Source organism: Anabrus simplex, chromosome 1, assembly GCF_040414725.1.
Source record: "Anabrus simplex isolate iqAnaSimp1 chromosome 1, ASM4041472v1, whole genome shotgun sequence".
NCBI classification, from domain to species: domain Eukaryota; kingdom Metazoa; phylum Arthropoda; class Insecta; order Orthoptera; family Tettigoniidae; genus Anabrus; species Anabrus simplex.
Genome location: NC_090265.1, coordinates 962394716 through 962416328, shown reverse-complemented (window position 1 = coordinate 962416328; position 21613 = coordinate 962394716). Strand labels below are relative to the sequence as shown.

General features: G+C 39.8%; 1 protein-coding gene across 1 annotated transcript in view; it reads right to left on the bottom strand.

The window, feature by feature from the left end:
• Positions 1-21613, bottom strand: part of LOC136857637 (DNA-dependent protein kinase catalytic subunit) — an 873484-nt gene that overhangs the window by 613100 nt on the left and 238771 nt on the right. The window contains exon 12 of the mRNA XM_067136445.2: positions 8857-9102. Coding sequence (XP_066992546.2) covers positions 8857-9102 — 246 coding nt within the window. The remainder of the gene's footprint in view (positions 1-8856; positions 9103-21613) is intronic.

Here is a 21613-nt window from a genome sequence, read left to right as displayed (position 1 = left end):
ATAACACCTTTGAATTTCAAATTTATAGGAAACCTACTCATTCACCCTTAACTATTAAAGATTCATCCCTGCACCCGAAGACTCGAAAACAAGCCACTTTTCATAGTTTAATATATAGGGCCCTAAAACTTCCTGTTTCTCCAGATAATTTAAAAATAGAACTAAAATATATAAGACAATTAGCTCAGTTCAATGGCTTTAAAATATATATGGTCAATCAGTTAAATAATAAAATCAAAATTAGACTGTCCTCTAATCTAGTACCAGATAAATCCAAGAAAAATAGCTACACCACATTTACACATAACAACCCGGCTATTCATCGGATCACAAATGTTCTTTTTTAAAAAAAGGTCAATATAGCCTTCAGGACAGTAAATAATAACCAAAACATATTTTTCAACCACAATAAGGTCAATAATAATACTAACGGTTACTCAAGATCTGGGGTTTATAGACTAAAGTATACAAAATGTGGGTTCTCGTATCTAGGTCAAACTGGGAGGAGCTTTTATACAAGGTATTTGGAACACTACAATGCTTCCAAACACAACAAGTATTCAGCCATGAGCCAGCATGTGAGTGAAACGGGACATAAATTCACTTCAATAGAGAAAGATCTAACCATCGTTAGAAGCTTAGGCAAGGGGAAATTATTGAGTGAAATGGAAAATTTATACATTTTTTTGGACCAAACCTATAATAAAGATAATAATCTTAATGACATAATTGACAATGAGATAACTCCAAGGTTGATCCATACTGTAAACAGAATAAGGTCCCTACTATTTTTTCAACCACAGCACTCAAATGTTCCATTTACCATGCCTAATGTTAGGCCTGCCAACACCAATTCGGGTAACACCTCTCCAGCAATAACACAGGTTCACAAAGTACAATCCACTCCCCTTTGACCTCTACACTCCACCCCTCAGTTACTGCATCAGTACTTCACTAGAAGTAGAAAGGTTAGTCGATCAGATGCAACCGGAACAGGTGGGTCCAACTTACATCAGACTGGATGAGTTTTTTTTATCACAATTATGGGGTATTATACTATTATCTTTATAATTATCAATGTGGGCTCTAACATTTGTCATTCTAAATTTCTTTTTCTTTTTATTCAATTACAGACAATATTCATAAAGCATTCCAAGGTAGATCAACGAGTCAATGAGAACAGTAGTCTAATAAGAACGGCATAAAAAATCCAGGAAACATTTTGTTAGAGGAGCAGCTGCCTATGAAGCATATTTGTCAACATCATTTCAACACACACAACGTTTAACCCGTAATTATACTAAATTCCTTAAAAAATAGTATCATCCAACCTCGCTTCTTTCCACATGTGATATTCAAGCTTTGCCTGACTGACAACATACCACAGTTCTGGTTTGTTGCTGCCAAACGTACGGTATAGGTGATTAATAAGCACCTTTGGATGAACATACCTTTTATAAACTTTATTAACCTAATGATTCATCCTATAATTGATGAAGGTCCAATTTTCGCTTTGGACAATTTTTTTTTTTTTTTTGCTAGGGGCTTTACGTCGCACCGACACAGATAGGTCTTATGGCGACGATGGGATAGGAAAGGCCTAGGAGTTGGAAGGAAACAGCCGTGGCCTTAATTAAGGTACAGTCCCAGCATTTGCCTGGTGTGAAAATGGGAAACCACGGAAAACCATTTTCAGGGCTGCCGATAGTGGGATTCGAACCTACTATCTCCCGGATGCAAGCTCACAGCCGCGCGCCTCTACGCGCACGGCCAACTCGCCCGGTTTGGACAATTTTAGTTTAAATGTAGTTTTTATTGTAATGTCACAAATTTTGGTTATATTCAACGTATACATTTTAAACCCAAAAAAATATTTTAGAATAAGATCATTTTGTATAGTATTACGTTCAAATGTTTAACTCAGACAAGCCCTAGGACTTGACCTTAAATTTGTCAACAGGCTGAAGATGCCCAAATAGGGCAAAACATGTACCAAAAAAGTGTATGTATGTCTGTCTGTTAGGTCATCAACCCAGAGGCTGGTTGGATCCTCAAATAGCACCACCAAAGGTTATGCGGTTATAAGGAAACCGCAAAAACCAATGGTAGCACCAAAATGAGGCGTACTAGGCAAGACAAGGAGTGAGGTAGTTTGCCATTGCTTTCCTCACTGGGTCAGAAAGTGCTATTGCAGCATGACTGACCCTATGAGCAACACCTTTCATAACACTCAGATGCACTAGTCGTGCTCTGAATGTCATCACTCAGCACCACCCATACCCCAGCAGCTTCCATATTGTCACAGCCATGGATGAGACTGGGACTTCGGTGGAAGCTACACTTTACTCTGGCCTGTGCCAAGAGATGGATACAAAAGTACTGTATCCATCAAGAAATGGCAGCAAGCAAAAAGTGTATGTAATTCATGTAGAATTTAATCACTATAAACTGTGAACTGTACTGAATAGGTGGATACAGTAAATTTTATTCTTGAAAGAATTTTACTTAGTTATCTTCAATACGGAACAGACATGAGATTTGTTACATGTTACTTGCTGGACGATGTGCAGAAAGAGGAATGCGATTCTCTACCCTTCCGGTCACATTCTTTGCGTTGCCTTCTCACTATCTTTCCCAGTGTGCATCCTGATCTGAGGAACAAAGGGTTAGTAAAATTGTGACCTTTATATAATTGGGACATGAGGTTAGAAACATTTCTTGCTGAATAACTATGTATGAATTGCTCTTATTGATCTTGTCATTAGTTTTCGGTTAGGGACACCTTGTTCCAGGTTATCTTAGTAGGTGGATATGCCTGATAATCAGTGTGTTTGTAGTGATGGTATGAGTGTATGTAATATTATTTAGAACTGGGGGCTATGATTATGGAATGGTCATTGTGTTCATAAGAAAGATCCCTTCCCATCATTTTTGGGAGGTGGCGGGGCATACTTACGATGGCCATTTTTTAGTCCAACTTTAGAACCTCAAACTCCCCCAAGCAATGTACTTACTCCGCATAATACCCTACCATCTGAGCTATGCTACTGGATACCTTGCATGCTTCAAAAATGAACTCCTCAGATTTGTTTTGCATAATATATGAGTAGGCCGACCAATATTTATAAATGACCACCGCAGTGGTCTCTGGGTAGATTTCTTGCTCTTTGTACAGGTGGCCTGGGCTTGATTCATAGTATCAGCAAGCAATTTATAAAAGCCAGGAGGTCTGGAACAGAGTTAACCCAGCATCGCGAGGGTTACTGGAAAGCTACAGTGAGTAGGGGAAGCGGCCAGGAAAACAACCAATGCGGTTGAGGGAAGTGTTGTGCTCACCACACAATCTCCCTTCATCTGTAGGCCTCGAGCCGAGCAACAGCTGTCTTGTACGATATGGACCTGCACAAGGCCTCCCTACTCTATGCAGTACTTATAAATACTGTTACATCAATTTGGAAGTAGATGTACTTCACAGTTTATACATCACACCCTCTTTTGTTAACAGTATACGATAATTAGTATCTGCAATTATGTGCTCACTAAGATTCAAAAAACCTTTCTAGTTTGTTGAAATGTATTTCAGATGGTGGAGAATATTAAAGATGATCCGAAGAAAACGAGGAACTTCTGAAAGAGGCAGATGAGGAAGACAACAGACGTATGCAGTGAACTCGAGGACGGCCTCAAAAATGATGCTGTTGAAATGACTGCCAGTGAATCTGACCTTTACTACAATCTACAATTAGACCGAAACTCATCTGATGACTTAAGACTTACCAGGAAGAAAGGGAAAACGGAATCCTAAAGCAGAAGACTCTGATGAAGACAATGACTCCACTGAAAATAAATTCACAATGTCCAGCAAACGCTTCGATTTTCTTCTCAAATGACTCAGATTCTATGACAAAAACCACAAGGGAAGCTAGAAAGGCAACTTAAACAAAAAGGATTCTTTTTCCAAGTCAGGAGTCTATGAACTCAAGTGCCAAAAACCTAACTGCATTGTCATATATAGGCCAAACAAGATATAATTTCTGCACATGATACAAGGAACATAAAAATTTGATCAGATACAATTGGCATTCAGCCTTTGGAGAGCACATAAGAGTTCACACCATTTCACAGTCATCAACATAGATCTAAAAATTTTACACATTGAAAATGAAAGTAAATCATTGAATATTAAAGAAGCAATTGAAATTTACATCACAAAACAGGCTAACGAAACCAACCTGAATGACCATAGACATTAAACAAATTCCTTCCTCTTAGCCCTACTTATGTAACATCTGGACAACCTTCACACTTTTTTGGATTAGCGCTTAATGAATCCCACAGGAGGTAATCTCCGACTTAAATGTCTGGAATGTAGGTTAACATTTTTTTTTTTTATTTGCTTTACGTCGCACCAACAGAGAGGTCTTATGGCGATCATCGGATAGCAAAGGACTAGGAGTGGGAAGTAAGCGGATGTGGCCTTAATTAAGGTACAGCCCCGACATTTATCTGGTGTGAAAATGGGAAACCACGGAAAACCATCTTCAGAGCTACCGATAGTGGGATTCGAACCCACTATCTCCTGGATGAAAGCTCATAGCTGCGCGCTGGTTAGGAAATTCTTAGCTGTCGTAAATTCTCTTAATTTATGTACCATCTTTCGCCACTCAAGACAATCTTTTAAACATTTATCACTAAAAATAACATCTTCCAAGTTACTCTCTAATTCAGTTCCATACTTTATTTAACCAAAATGACTAACTTACATTTACTCCATAATAGATCAAATACATTATAACATGAAGAAGCAAAATAACCCTCTCCCCTCTCCAATGGTCAGAAGATAGGATCAACACAACACTCCTCTCTCTCCCCTACTTCCCCTCCCCTTGGAACAGGATGAAATGCTCACAAAAACTTTCCACTCAGCCCCTCCACGACCAGTCTGGAAACAGTGATTAAAGGACAACAAACTACACCTTAGCATCTTAGATAAATACAGAAACATTTCAGTAAGTCAATATGCTGACGGTTGAATATTAACAGAATTATTATTTGTTAATACTTCTTCAAATTATCACCAAACTCTCAATCATTGATAAGTTTATGCAATGTAAACTATACTGTACCTACTGTACCTATATATTCATGATTTAAAGTGATTTGATAGAATGAAACAGGCCATTCTTTATTTAATAGTGTGTATTCTTTACAGGTATGTCATAGTGCTATATATTATATTGAACTTGTGTGTCTGGCAGGCTGGGAAGCTTTTAAGTTAGATTTAACATCAGTACTTTAGTCAAGCCGTATAGAATAAGCAATAATTTCCTTAGCTTTTAATGCCTGTTGCCATTCAATACCATATCCAAGTTCTTCTATGCATCAAGCAATAGTAGTTTAGGTTAATTTGACTGAATTTGCTACTTTCAATAGGGCATAGACATTCCACAGCTATCTCGATGCATTCTTTCACAAATGGTCCCGTAGCAAAAGATTTCAACTTCTGTGCAATTGAGTATATGGTTCTGTAGTCAGCCCTTAAATTTGCACCACTATCTGACAAATCTTCTCAATCCTGTAACGAGGAATACAATGTATAATTCCTTTTTATTACCTACTATGAGTTTGAAAACATGATTCATATTATTTCTGTAACTTTGGTAATAATATGGAAATAATGCTTACGGACAAATGTTTCTTCAGATCTTCAACTATTTTAATTCAAATCATCCCACTGAACAGTCTCATGTGATTGAGCATGTCTCATATTTTAGTGGAGTTTTACATTATACCTCTTTGATATAACAGACTGACCACATAGTAGGCATTTTGCACAGTCTCCTGCTTGCACAAAAAAAAAAAAAAAAAAAAAAGTTCTTCCCATTGGCTCTCTGCCACCAGATTTGGTGAGGCCCTCTTTCCTCCATTATTTTCTGCCTCTATTTCAAACTCGGGTATTGCTGCAGTGATCAAAAGTGAATGGGATTACTTCGCCAACCTTCACAGCCTTTGACAAAACGAAAAATTCACTGTGGGTGAATAGCATACATTCATCACCTGCCTTCCCACGGAATGAAATGTCCAACATGAGCAACTCTGATATAGAAGAACAAATCATGTACTAATTGCCATTCTACTTATGTGTTTGTTCTTGATATAGACAAAAGAATAATAAATGTATTAAAAAGATGAGGAATCTCTCAATTATAATTGATTTTACGACAATACAGATTTTTGACAGTGAAATTTATAAATTGTACAACATGACCTTCAAAAGTCCAATAGACCTAATGGTAATTTATATAGTACAGGAATTACAGAAACTTATTACATATAAAGGTGACCAATTAGAAATGGAAAATTAAAAAAGAAGGGATTTTGTCATCATGTTGGGCGCTTTTGTATCGGATGTGTTTTACTGTATTATATTGTTGGAACAAAGTCCAGCGACAATGTTTTAACAATGAGGGACTGGACGCTGTAGTTGGAGAGGGGAAAGATGGAAATATAATAGGTGATCTTGATCTTGGAACAAGAAATGCACTGGGTCAATGCCTTCTTGCTTTCTGCAAACAATAACCTTATGTCATAACCAATACTTGGTTTACAGCACCAGCGAGGCATAGATATACATGGAAGATGCCAGGGGACAACTATCGCTACCAAATAAGGCTAAATTCTAATTAAGCAATGATATAGAAATCAAGTTTTAAAATCTCCAGCATTTCCTAGAACAGATGTAGTATCAGATCACTCTCTGGTAGTAATGTGTGCCCACTTGAAATTTAAAAGACCTATTAGAGAAAAAATCAGGATGAGACGGAATCTAGACATATTTCATAAAGAAGAAACCAAAATGGTCATTGATAAGAAAATATTAAGTGCAAACTCTCACCGAAGTGGTGTAAACCAATTGTGGACAAGAATCAAGGCTGTGATAGAAAAGGCTGCAGGTGAATTTGAGGGATCAGTTAAAAGGGTTAGCAATAAGCTATGGATTACCAACGAGGTACTTCAGAAAATGGATGAAAGGAGAAAGTATAAGAATGTTCCTTCAGAGGAAGGCAGGAAGAAATATCAAATGCTGAAAAATGATATTGACAGATCATGTAGAACACTGAAAGCAGAGTGGTGGAACTTGAAATGCCAATATACTGAACATCTGGAATAAGCAGACAAATCAAATTTAGTTCATGAACAAATGAAGAAAACATCAAGGAAACAAAAAGGATTTTGCACAAGGTTGATTAAGGATAAAAATGGTGTAGTGTTACTGGACAGTAATGTAAAGAGTTATGGAGAATGTTTGTTAAGGATTTGTACAGTGCAAATGTTCCATTTTCTCGGACACGAGTAACACTTGATGACAGAACAATGGAAGAGGATGGTATAACTACACAGGAATTTGAAGTTGCCCTTAAATATCTACGCAACAGAAAGTGTCCAGGGGTTGATAATATTCCTGCGGAGCTTATTAAAAACAGTGGCAAATTAACAAAGAAATTGTTTTTTGAATTAACTGCAAAAAATTTACAAACAAGGAGAATTACGAATATTGAATTTTCACGATCGCATTGTAATCGAAACAGACTTTCAACGTATTAGGTCGTGTTACGTACATGTAGTACGTGTTGAAGAGATGTTAAGTACAGAACAAAAATGGCCAGCCGGACACCAGTGGGATCCGAACCCACAACCTCCCGATTTCGCGTTCAACACGTACTACATGTATGTAACACGACCTAATGCGTTGAAAGTCTGTTTCGATTACAATGCGATCGTGAAAATTCAATATTCATTGACATGCCCCACAACGGGCGACTTAAACGCACTCTACAGTGTGCTAGCAGCAGTGCCAGACCTGTAGCTCAGATCCTTTCAAACAGAACAAAGATGGCCTAGGCCACCATAGCTCAATTGGTAGAGCAACCGACGCGAAATCGGAGGTTTCTCCAGTAAAACTTGTGCTGAAACCTGGGTGTTAAACAAGAGTGATATTAAGAGGCTAGAAGTCTTTGAGATGTGGTGGTGTTGTCGACTGCAACGGATAAGTTGGGTGGAGAAGACCAACACTTGACGTATTGAACATTCTCCAAGAAAAGAGACAGCTGTTGAGTGAGACTAGGAAGAGACAACTCTCTTGGATGGGACATAGTCTTTGACATATGAATGTGTTGATGGAAATTTTGGAAGGTAAAATACCAAGAAAAAGCCCTCGTGGAAGCCTAAGAAAGATATTCATGATGACATTTCTTGTGAACTAAAGATGCAGGAGCTATAGAGATGCAAAACGTACTGCACAGGATTGACCCAGTTGGAGAAGATTCAGCGCAGGGGCAAACCAGTTATTAGACTGAATTACTCAAAGAAGAAGAATAGAGAACTAAAAACTACTTGAAATTGATTGATGCTTGGCTTTGTGTTACTTAGTAGCATATTTTTCGATGAGCTTAGCTGATCATAGTTGCTGACCTGAGAGTTTTCATAGGAAAGTGACTAAGTTTCTCCAGTAAAACTTAAAGTACAGAGATTTTTAACTGGTGTAATTTATGTAGGAGTTCTTGTAAGATTGTAACTATACATATTTAATTATTGTGATGTTTAGCCAAATTTATTCCTAGATTTTCATTTTGCCCATATTGTATAGTTTTAATTTTCACCCCCCCCCCCTACCCTCAAAAAAAAAAAAAAAGGCAGAAGCAGAAGAACAACAATCGAGGTTCCACTGTACTGAAGATGTAAATGTTATACAGAGCTTATTTTCCTATGAAACTTGGAAGATGTTTTCTTTTCCCAGGAGCTACTCTAGCAGATTATACGATTATAAAATTTCTACAACTTGCAAAAGAAACTTACCGTGAAGTAGTTTAGTTTTTCAGATAAGTCCAGAGAGATTGTGAGCAATCGATAGAAGCCACTCACAATTGGTTTTACTGATGATTCCATGATAACACAGTAAATGAATGGCTGAACCCATTTCTCAAATAAGTGAAGGTCACACTTAGGAAGAACATCACTACAAAGATCAACTAAGTTATAAAATATTTGGAAGTCTTGTGGGATTGATGCTCGGAGGCCTCCATTGGGATCGTATTCTTTGATCTGGAAACAAAATTTGCATGAAAATTTAATATGACCATTGGGATATGAAAGTTTATAAGAGACAAGCCAGAACTCTACAACAATATTCAGCACTAATGTTTTATATGATAAACAGACGAGATAATACAGATGAACTTTGTGGGGAAAATTAGCTGTTATATAGGGTTAGACAAGAACTAATTGTGTGAAGTATACGGTTATGTCTTTCATGCACTCCATCTAAAAGTGGACTTTGAATTAATTATCACACTTAAAAGTTTCTGTAAACATTACTACAACAGTTTAAAAATAAAGGTTGGCATCTTGCAAAATGTGCTACATACAACAAAAACAACCAAGCAATAGGCCTAACCATTGCAAGACCACTGAAATTTAAAAAAATATTTACTCCACTGCAAATTTCTTGATTAAACAGGAAAATACAATTATGTAACATTGAGTGTTGTAAACAAGATAAGGTTTACAAGAACACAATTTATTTATTTGCTTCACACAGAATTCTACAGTATGTACAGGAATAAAACATAAAATTGTCTTGAAGCAAAGTAGATGATTAGTCTTGAGAGAGTTTCTGTTTCTATACACTATGTACACTCTGAATGTATTTACACTCACTGCTATCTTGAAAAGATAGTTCTTGGGAAAGATATAGTTCGTGATAGTTGAAAACTATCATTTGCACTAGCATAGATTAGCTAAGAGAGTTCCTTCTAACTTGAAGTGTCTGAGTTCATAAGCTTGTACTAAATGAAAGCTATGTTCACAATTACAGAATCTAATGTATGTGTCGGAGCTTGAGTGAGCTTGGGGACGTGTGGCATACAACATCGGGGCTCGACATGGATGAAGGAACGGGAAAGTGGAGTAGTGACCTGAGGTGAAACCTCATACTACCAGAATTCCGTCCATCTGGTCGAGACACATTTTTAAGAGGAGTAGCCTCCGTGTTCGACGTTCAGTGTATTCTGGAGCAGGACACTGGGGAGAATCCTCATGAGTGACAGACAGGGAGCTCCTTATATACTGCACACGACATAACAGACACGCGCACTGAAGACTGCGCGTCGAGTCTCGAATGATAGACGCTTGCGTGCGTGCGTGCGTGCGTGCGTGCGTGCGTGCGGCTGGCTGGCGCTGAGCGAAGAGAGCGGAGGACACACAACACCCTCCCCTCCTAAATACGCCGATACGGCGTGAAGCGGCGGTGGCGCTAGCGGCGGCTACGATGCTGGGCAGGAGCTTCTGAGGTCTCTGTTGTATTGTCCGGAGCTGTGAATGAGTGGAGTGGCGCTGCATCGTCCTGAAAGGAACCGATGGTTATTAAATGGTCTAAAGCTCGTTCAGCAATACATTTATCTGGCTTAACAAGAGAATCAATAGCCGGATATGGACGGTAGCGCAGGCGTATCTGGTCCTGGTGGCGGCAAATGCGTTTCTCAGCAGTCTGAATCTCGTAGAGACGATGGCCCAAAGATCTGCGGATGACACCAGGTAACCAGAGCGGGTTTGACTTGAATGTCCTTATGTAGACCCTGTCGTTGATGGTGAACTTTGTTGGCGAGGTCTTAGGCTGGGCCGGAAGAGGCTGCAACAGAGAAAGTAAAGTTCTGTGAGGTCGTCCATGGAGCTTTTGTGCGGGAGTGACATTATCAACGCCGAGCAGAGTTCTGTAGTTGCTCAAGAGTTGTAACAATGCTTGGTCTTTAGTTAAGCCTGAAGAGACAGCTTTTTTCATACTTTTCTTAAAAGTTTGTACAAAGCGTTCAGCTTCACCATTAGATTGAGGGTGAGAAGGCGCTAGGATATGGCGAATGCCATTATATGTACAGAAGTTCTTAAAAGCAGTAGCTGTAAATTGCGGTCCATTGTCAGAAATTAGGACTTGAGGTAAGCCTTCAGTTGTAAATATTTTCTGAAGAGCACGAATGGTAGCTTCTGTAGTAGTAGTCGAATGCATATCCACTACATAGGGAAAGTTCGATAGAGAATCTATGAAGATAAGCCACATGGAATTGAGGAAAGGACCTGCGAAATCGATGTGAACTCGTTCCCATGGAGAAGTAGCAGGAGGCCATGAAGCTAGATCAGAAGACGGGGCGTTCTGATTAATTTGACATTGTTCACAATGGCGGATGAGCTTTTCGATGGCGGCATCAATACCAGGCCAGTAGCAGTGTTGACGTGCCAGTTGCTTAGTGCGGGATATACCCCAATAACTTTGGTGTAACAAGTCGAGAACTTGTGTCTGTAGACTAGGTGGGATAACCACTCGGAAGGTGGTGCCGGTTTCGAGGAGTATAACTCCGGCACGAGTCGTAAGACGATGCTGAATACGATGATAAGGCACAAGGTGGGCAGGAAGTTTGTTCTGAAGGGGCCAACCATTGCGGATGTAAGTACGTACCGTAGCCAGTGTACTGTCCTTATCCGTAGCTTTAGCAATGCAGGTAGCGTCAATAGGAAAGGTGGATACGGTGTCATCGAGTTCTATGTCTAACTGAAGACATTCGGATTCTTGAGAATCAAAGGCGGTATCAGGACCGACTGGTAAGCGAGAGAGGGCATCAGCATTACAATGCTGGGATGTGGCACGATAGGCGATCTGATAGGAATAATCAGAAAGGAACATGGACCATCTTTGAAGCTTTCTGAGGGAATGCTCAGGGATCTTATTACCAGGATAGAATAAGTGTACTAGAGGCTTGTGATCAGTAATGATCAGGAAATGGTTGCCATAGAGATATTCATTGAAACGGTGAATACCAAAGATGATTGCTAAAGCTTCTTTTTCTATCTGGGAGTACCGACGTTGATGCTCATTAAGTGTCTTTGAAGCAAAGGCGATGGGGCGTTCTTGTCCGTGACGATCCTTCTGGGAGAGAACGGTGCCGACGCCGTAATCTGATGCGTCAGTAGCTAGCATGATGAGCTTGCCAGGCTGAAAATGAGTGAGTTTAACAGCTTGAACAAGGGCTTTGTTGATCTTTTGCCAGGCCTGTTGGCATTGCGGAGACCACTGAAATTTAACACCTTTTTTTGCGTAAGGCGTTTAATGGAGCTGCAACTGAAGTGAAGCGGGGAATGAACTTGTTATAGTAGTTCGCTTTGCCTAGGAAGGATTGGAGCTGCTTGATGTTCTGTGGGACAGGCATGTTTACAATCGCCGAGACATTCCGTTCACTAGGTTGAATGCCGTTTTTATCGAGGATGTGTCCCAGGTAGTGAACTTGCGGCTGAAAGAAAGTGCATTTAGCGAGATTCGCTCATAGGCCATTGTCTTTCAACATCGTGAGAAGGAGGCGCAGATTATGGAGATGTTCTTGATGATCTGTGCCGGTCACAATAATATCATCAAGGTAGTTAGCACAACCGGGAATGGAGGCAGTGAGTTGAGCTAAATAGCGCTGAAAAATAGCAGCTGAGGAAGAGACGCCGAACGGGAGAAGCTGGAGCTGGAGCAGTCCGATAGGAGTGTTGAGTGTATGAAATTGCTTGGATTCTTCATCTAAAAGTAGCTGTAGATAGGCTTCTTTAAGATCCACTCTACAGAAGAATTGTCCACCAGCTAGACGACGGAATAAGTCCTCTGGACGGGGAATTGGAAATATATCTGTGTCGATTTGTGCGTTGATCGTAGATCGGAAATCACCACAAAGTCGTACATTGCCATCAGGTTTCTTGATTACAACTAGTGGAGTGGCCCATTGACTGGAATTGACTGGTACCACTATTCCAGCTTCTATCCATCTTTCTAACTCCTTAGTGACCTGGTCTTGAAGTGCCAGGGGTACTGGACGTGCTTTGAAAAAGCGCAGCTTAGCTCCCGATTTCAGCTGTATGTGAGCTGTATAGTTTTTGGCGGTCCCGTGCGTAGAGTCGAAGACTTCAGGAAACTGCTTGAGGAGAGCCGTAATATCAGAAGTAGGTTGCAACGTAGATACTACGTTGATGTTGTCATGAATCTGGAAGCCGAATAAATTAAAGAGATCCATGCCCATAATGTTCAATGCGGTGTAGTTGTTGACTACGAGTAGTGGAATGACCTTCCGAATTCCTTTATAACTGGCGGGAAGCGTGATTTGGCCTTTAATGTCAATCTTCCGTTTGTTAAATGTAACAAGCTGGAGAGCATGAAGGTGAACCTAAGTCGTGATATGTAGCCAGGTTAATGATAGACACAGGTGATCCAGTGTCTAACTGAAAATCGACAGAGCGATCAGAGAATGATAGAGGAACGATGATCTTGTGAGAATTCTTGGTGGGAAGAATAAGATTTATCTGATCAACTTCCATGTCCTGTCGGGGCTGTATATGCTTCGGGCGTGCTGCACGGCGGAGTGAACTCTGACATACAGTCTTGATGTGTCCTACTTTATTACATCGTTCACAAGTGGCTTTGAAAAAACAACAGGCACGACGTTCATGATGTTTGAAACATCCTCTGCAGGAAGGCAGGAGTTGCGACTTGCTCTTAGAAGTGGGCTTCCTTGGAGAAGAACGAGAGGTAACCGGGTGAGAATGCTTGGCAGAGAGCGACTTGGCTGCGCGGTTCAAGGTAGCAGAGGACTGGCGGGCTGGAGTAGAGACTTGAGCGACTTCGTGTTTAGAAGCTATTTCTGCCGCAGTCTTGGTAGTAAGTTCGTATACCGTAGCAATACGCTGGACGTCTTCTAAAGAAGGGTTACTCTTCTTGACAGCGTCAAAACAAACTTTGTCCTCTGGAGTATGCAGAATGACCATATCCCGAATGAGGGAATCGGTATAGGGCGTACCACAACCGTCCTTGGAACATATAAACTGGCAGGGTTTAGCTAGACCTCGCAATTCCGCTATCCATTCAGCATGAGTCTGATGCAGTTGCTTCCTGCTCTGAAAAAATTTGTAGCGAGCGGCCACTATGTGCGGAGCTTTAGCATAGTGTTCAGTGATATGGGCCAAGAGCTGTGCGAACGGCACTTCAGAGAGTTGCTCCTCTGGACTTAATTTTTGTAGTAATTCGCACGTAGCATTGCCAACCGAACTGAGAAACAGTGCACGTTGGCGCTTGTCACCCGTGACGGAATGGCATATGAAATGTTGCTGCAGGCGGGCGAAATAGACTGACCATTCTCCCTTAGCCGGATCGAAAGCAGAGAACGGAGGAATTGCTGAGGGCTGTGTAGAAACAGAAAGAGTTTGCATAGCTGTGAGCAATGCCGCTTGTTGTTGCTGCATGAATTGCTGTTGTTGCTGCTGTAGAGCTTGCAATACGGCAGCTAGCTGCTCGGCTGTAGCCATGTTGAGATGCGTGAGAGAAAAGAACTTGGCTAGCAGCGTGTACTAAGCTGGCTGTAGGCGAGACCTTCACCGGAACAGCTGGGAGTGTGTGAGAGAGCAAGCAAGCTGAAGCATGCCAAACAGGTGCTGCGAGCGAGAGAGAGCCTTGGAATGTCGGCTGACTGTCCGTAGTTCGAAGGAGGCTAATAGTTGCACTGTAGAAAAGGCTAACTGCTGGCAGAGGCCGTACAGGTTCCAATGTGGAATGGTGATAGTTACGGAGTATAGTGTCACTGTGCCAATGAGTGGACTATATCCTGTAAGAGTTTGTTGCCCTGTCGCGAATGAGTGGACGACAGAATGTAATCAGTTTTGTACCTCGTTTCGAATGAGTGGGCGACACACTGACCACTGTTTGACTTCGTCGCCAATGTGTTGGTGGCAGATGGCACGTAGTTTTTTTTTTTTTTTTTTTTTTTTTTTTTTTACCTCATCGCCAATGAGTTGTGTTGTAAACAAGATAAGGTTTACAAGAACACAATTTATTTATTTGCTTCACACAGAATTCTACAGTATGTACAGGAATAAAACATAAAATTGTCTTGAAGCAAAGTAGATGATTAATCTTGAGAGAGTTTCTGTTTCTATACACTATGTACACTCTGAATGTATTTACACTCACTGCTATCTTGAAAAGATAGTTCTTGGGAAAGATATAGTTCGTGATAGTTGAAAACTATCATTTGCACTAGCATAGATTAGCTAAGAGAGTTCCTTCTAACTTGAAGTGTCTGAGTTCATAAGCTTGTACTCAATGAAAGCTATGTTCACAATTAGAGAATCTAATGTGTGTGTCGGAGCTTGAGTGAGCTTGGGGAAGTGTGGCATACAACATCGGGGCTCGACATGGATGAAGGAACGGGAAAGTGGAGTAGTGACCTGAGGTGAAACCTCATACTACCAGAATTCCGTCCACCTGGTCGAGACACATTTTTAAGAGGAGTAGCCTCCGTGTTCGACGTTCAGTGTATTCTGGAGCAGGACACTGGGGGGAATCCTCATGAGTGACAGACATGGAGCTCCTTATATACTGCACACGACATAACAGACACGCGCACTGAAGACTGCGCGTCGAGTCTCAAATGATCCACGCTTGCGTGCGTGCGGCTGGCTAGCGCTGAGCGAAGAGAGCGGAGGACATACAACATTGAGATCATTAGCATCTCAAAATAAAAGAACGTAGCAAGTAAGGGGCTAAGGAACTCGGACTTCTCAAATACAGGCACAGTGCAGAAAGCAGTTTAATGTTCAAACAGATATTCTGAATATTTCCTTATTATCTCAAGAAACAGCTTGCAATATATCATACATATCATGCCATTCATTATCTTTGCATTACTTAATCTGACCAATGGAAATATGTTGAATGCAGCATATTTTGCATGATATGGTCTCTTCCCAGGTGGCCACCATAGCACATACCATGCAATGTTCATTATTTTCTTAACTCTGGTAATGTCTGAAAAATTGAGCTGAAATTTTATGGACGAGATCTGCCTTATGCGACCATATCTTAGGATTTTGCTGAACTCTATAGTTGTATCTATGAAGGGAACCCTGGCAATTTTTGAAGCAGTAGCTGCTTTGTACAAGAAGAATTTATATCTGCATTCATCTTCCAATGTACTGTCACACCAAGTGAATGTTCAAATGTGCAAATTATATTTTTATATATGGTGGAATACTTTGTTGTCAAGCTTTGTAGGTGATTTTGAAAAGTACCCTTTAGACTTAGGTGGTACTGATGTACGGCACATGATGTCTTCAACTGAATTTTGTGTAGATATGACAAAAAGATGCCAGGATCCACTCAGCTATGTCATCCATGAAGTGTTAGAACTTAGTAATGGCATATTTGGAGAAAAATCTAACTAGTGATGGTGAATCAGTGTGTTCACAGAATACTGTGAGTCCAAGTTGTTCAACTTGTGTTGAAGTAGTGTAGTTCAGTCGCTTGCCATTGTACCCGGATGAGATAGGCCCTAGCTTTCATGATTTGATTTCTATACGATAAATACAGATATATAGGAATATTAAATTGAATACAGTGTCAGTTTTGTGTGGGCGGAAGGATTTCAACATAAGCTAGACATATCGCGACTGTCTGTCGCCACAGTTAAGCTTGGTAATTGCTAGGCGGGCATTAATTCCATTGTGGAGTTTTATCTCCTGTATGCAGTTATCAGACTGTGCCACATAAGAGGCTTCTGATAAGTTCACCTGCATACACCCCAGCATAAGTGGGTAGGGTCTGACACATCCCACTCTGACGAGTCTAGTGTCAGGCCTAAGACGAAATGCTGGTTAATAGAGCAAACGCCTGAAAAGCCATACATCTAATTTTTTATCAGATTACAGTTAAGCTTGTCATTATGGGGAGAATGTTTCTTGGTCAGAAGCTAAGAGGATTAAATCTAGAGCTCACAACAACAGAAGTAATGACTACAAGGAAGTGAAAGAGTATGCATTTCGGAACAAGGGCGAGCAGGTGCAGCACCAATACCGAGAATATGACGTACCAGTATTTTCCACTGCCTCGAGGCATTTTGTGTTGTCAAGTTGCAAGGAAGAGATTTTAAACTAACCGATGCGGTGTTGACCAATGGAAAAATTTATCATAGGCCCGCAGATAAACCAACATAAGAAAAACTCAGAGTGAACTCCAGTTAGCTTCTCCGATAACAATAATTAAATTATTCCAACCACATAATTGAATAGAGGGGATTTTTGGGTTATCATTCCCATGTTGATTAATTGTAATCATAATAAATTAAAGTAATGAATTCGTGGAAATGACCCATGCTATCTCGCCATTGGTCAAGATGAGCACGCCATCAGGGACGCCGAGTTAGCGCGCGAAAGGTGGAGGACAGGAATTAAGTGATATTTCCATGATCACCGAACGATATGAGCTCAGAATATGACACATGAATGTGTATCGCCAGTTTATTAAGTAGGATAAAGCAAGGGATCAAAATCCACCTGCATATGCCAATTTAGGATAACCAACCCCCCTCCCTAGGAGATGACAGCGGATGACCCCGGCGGGAAACCATGTCGTCCATAAATAACCAGTAGTGGGATCTCACATCAACCAGTTCTTACCAGTCACCAGTTGTTATCGGTCACCAGTCGTGTCAGTCGTATGAAGTAGTTGAGACTCTGACACGTTGACTCTGTAAGTCAGTACCTCGGGACGCATTCGAAGTCAGTTAGAGCTAAAAGTGCGTGAGTTGTTATGAGAACGAAGACGAACAGTGAGATTATCCATAGTACTGAGTGTAAATAATCAGTACAACTGTATGTTGAATTTAATAAATGTCATGTGATTAAATAATAAATAACTAACGGAATGCCGATAGTACCTTTGGAAGGCAGTGTGCGGAGCCTGAAGTAAATAGCTCAAGATAGACGGTGAATAACTATCCGAGCAGGGAACTATAGGAGCTAGGCGATTATCAAGACGGCTTAGAAATAAACCAGGAAGTGCCGGTTGAAGACGCGATGCGCGCCGGTTCAAATGAAACGACACTTCGTCGCAATGTGTCACGACGTGTGTTTCGGGCTTATATAAAGAATATATTGTGCAAGTGTCAGGGGTCTAGACGCACCTATAAGTGTTTTTTAAATTAGTACTCTTGTATAAAATAGTGTAAATTATTTAATAAGGTGTTAATCATGGGTAATCGCATAGAAGTGTTTTGCTGTGTTAATTTTATATTGTGCGACATGATGGACGAGTAAATCACCATGGGGCCGTGAGGCTTATCTTCCGCTACGAGACAATGGAATTCTACATAGGAATGAGTACACAAATTTAATATTTGGGGATGTTATCGCGACTAAACGGGATCCAGTGTAAATTAATTATGGTTACTTAACATGGTCCGCCTCCCGAGTCCATGATTTTATTTTTTTGTTAGACGGACGAACTAATTTATATTAACGTAATAATGGGTTAGATTAATTAATTTGAGTATTTGTTTGTTGTATATAATGTAAATATGGGATATATTTCTTTCAATTAATGCATGCTGTTTGTAATACTTTGACTTAAGTTCATTTCAAGTGTTAAATTCCTTTTTGTGCTAACCCATTTATTTGATTTTCAATCACTGCGGTGATTATTTGTATTTTAGTTAGGAATATGTTCTACCAGACAGCCAGATTATGAAAGTGCCAGAGTATGTAAAATTTGTGTTGCGTACGGAAGGTCATTAAAATAATAATAATGTTCTATCTGCTGTGGGCGTTCATAAGTTCCATATAATAATAATAATGCTCGGTGTGTTTGCGAGAAAGAAATAATAATAATGTTTGTGAGTTGGCAAAGGAAAGTAAATTAATAATAATAATAATATTTTGTGCGTTTGCAAGTTAAAGTATAATAATAATAATTACAGTGCTTCGTGAGTTAGCCAGTGCAAATATAATAATCAATGTGGAGATGACATGTAGCGTTAAAGACTTTCATTCGCGTAATCAGTTTGATTTTACGTAAATTGTTGATTTCACGTTTGGACTTTATTTTAACCATTAAAATTTGTTTAAAAGCGATAGAGGCACGTGAATTAGAATGGTCACGATATGTTAAAAGCCCAGAGTGGTTTGAGCCCATATTTAGAGTTGGAAGTCATGAGGGACGAATATCCGGCGTGAAATAAATTGAGCCGTATTGTTTGTAATGATGAAATAGATGAATCTCAAGGCCTAAGATGATATAAAATGCATATTCCGGTGTTATTAGTGGCAGAATCCACGCACCGAGGATTAATTTATGAATTAAATGTTTGAAGAGATCCAATAAAAGGAAATGGACTTCAAATTGGAAGGAATAGTTTAGCAATCGCCGGCATTGGAGGTATTTACCCAGCCGCGATGTGCCATAGGTTGTGAGATGTGTCTTGGGAGGACGTGAGTCCCCATATAAAATTAACGGCAGTACGAAACTGAAGGTGCGGTCCCGAATACCGTGTTGTCCCGACCGATATAAAGCAGATCTTAGTGGTTCATAACGGGATTTAACATATGTGACTAAATTCTAAAGAGTGGAAATTAAAATATCATCTTTCCATTTTTAATAATAACAATAATAACAATAATAACAATAATAATCATACTCCAAGGGAATCTTGTCTTAAATCAATTGCTTAGTGCCAAAGTAGACTGAAATTGTAAAGGTTTATGCATTTAACCATAAATATCGCTAACGGTAATGTAAACGTGAAATAATAATAATAATAATAATAATAATAATAATAATAATAATAATAATAATAATAATAATAATATTTATTAGGAAGTTGATCATTAAATTGTGCGGATAAATTACAAGGAAGAACGACCCTTCGTTTGAAACATCGGCAAGGATTGGTATATAATCATCCCGGATGACAAATTATAATAATCAAATATAGGATTATAATTGAAATTAATGATAATAATAAATTAATTGATGGCAATCAAAGAATATAATAATGATCAGATAAAGAATGATAATTATGTTATTTAATAATCATAGGAGGATATGATAGAGACAGTCGTCCTGTGTCGAACTGCTCAGAACCAGAGGAGGATATGATAGGGACAGTCGTCCTGTGTCGAACTGCTTAGAACCAGATGTTGGGTTTTCATGGGGCAGATTGTTAGCGGTAGATACGTAAATAACCCACGGACGGCACATGTCTTCATTGTCAGAGCATAGTAATGAACCTTTCCATACGTCTTGTCGTATTGACAAGTGTAAATATTGAAATAGGCTTTGAGTTAACGAACTCTACCTGGTGTGTTTGTGAATCTGGAAATAATAGGCTAGAGTTTGTCCGTACTATAAATTCCCGTTTTTTTCGAGGCGATAACATTTCCACGGTGGGTGTCCGGCTCACCAGAATGTACATACCGGAAGTGTCTCATGTCCAAACGGAACGAGGAGATGACTGTAAAACGTTACTGTCATGCCTTCGTCTCCGAAAGAAGATCTCCAGCGGTGAAACGTCCACTCATACGGATGTGAATTCGATCCCCAGTAACCAATTGGGGCGAATTCACCAAATGTTTTACACTACCAGAGTAGTGAGGTAAATTCAAGTAGTATGTCATTTATTTTTCAGGATGGAAGTGTCCCAATGTAAAAATTATCATCATGTGTATTTTGCTAAATAAGTGAATAAATTGCTCCTCATTGCAATTTCAATAGGAAACAGTTTCCATATCTTTTTATTGTAGTTAGTCCAATATGCCCATGGAATTTAAGTTGTCACTTCCCAGTCCTATCGTGGAGTCAAAAATTTGTATCCATGAATGAGTCGTCCCCCGTAACCTTAATTTGCATGCCCCGTTCATCCCTGTGTTCGTTTGATGCGCCGATATATAATTTGATTTTCTTTATATTAAATTTTTTTTATCGTTTCCAAACTGATCACCCCTGAGATAAATGCTAGTCTGGGACTCAGGAAGAGAGCGGGTGCACCATGTAACTTGAGTGCGAGAAACAGAAAGTACCAATGGTAGTCGTGAGTGATTTTAACACATTTTCATTTGAATGCCTTCTAAATTTGTTTTCATTATTAGCATTTATTCTATCCTGTCTTGCACCCTTACTCTCATTATCTAAGTTTCTAAGCAATTGTCAGTATTGTCAGTATTGGGATAAAACACATACGGTATATCACTTTCTTGCTCTTTTGGGAGACATCTTTATTACACACTATGCTTGTAACATTTCTGAGGAATGTTTCTGCTTGTCTTTTCTGCTAATAATAATAATAATAATAATAATAATAATAATAATAATAATAATAATAATAATAATCGTACGCCCTCAGCTACCGTTTACAGACATTTCGATTTGACGCCATCTGGCTGTCTGCTCGTTCCGGCTTACTCTGTCTGCCATCTAGCGGGCCTAGAGTAAACTGGATCTCTCTTGGGCGTCTATGGCTGAGATTTAATTAATTTTGTCGGGTAAATACCAAATGTATCACCAGAGATCTTTTACATGCCGACATCGTACAACATGGAGTGTCGAACGGACTTTTTTCCGCCCTTTAAAAATCCGACTACCTCTGCTGGATTTGAACCCGCTATCTTGAGATCCGGAGGCCAACACTCTACCACGGATCCACAGAGGCTCTTCTGCTCACTTACTTCCTATCGATTCTCCCATTTTTCTACATTAAGCTGCCTAGGTACTTGA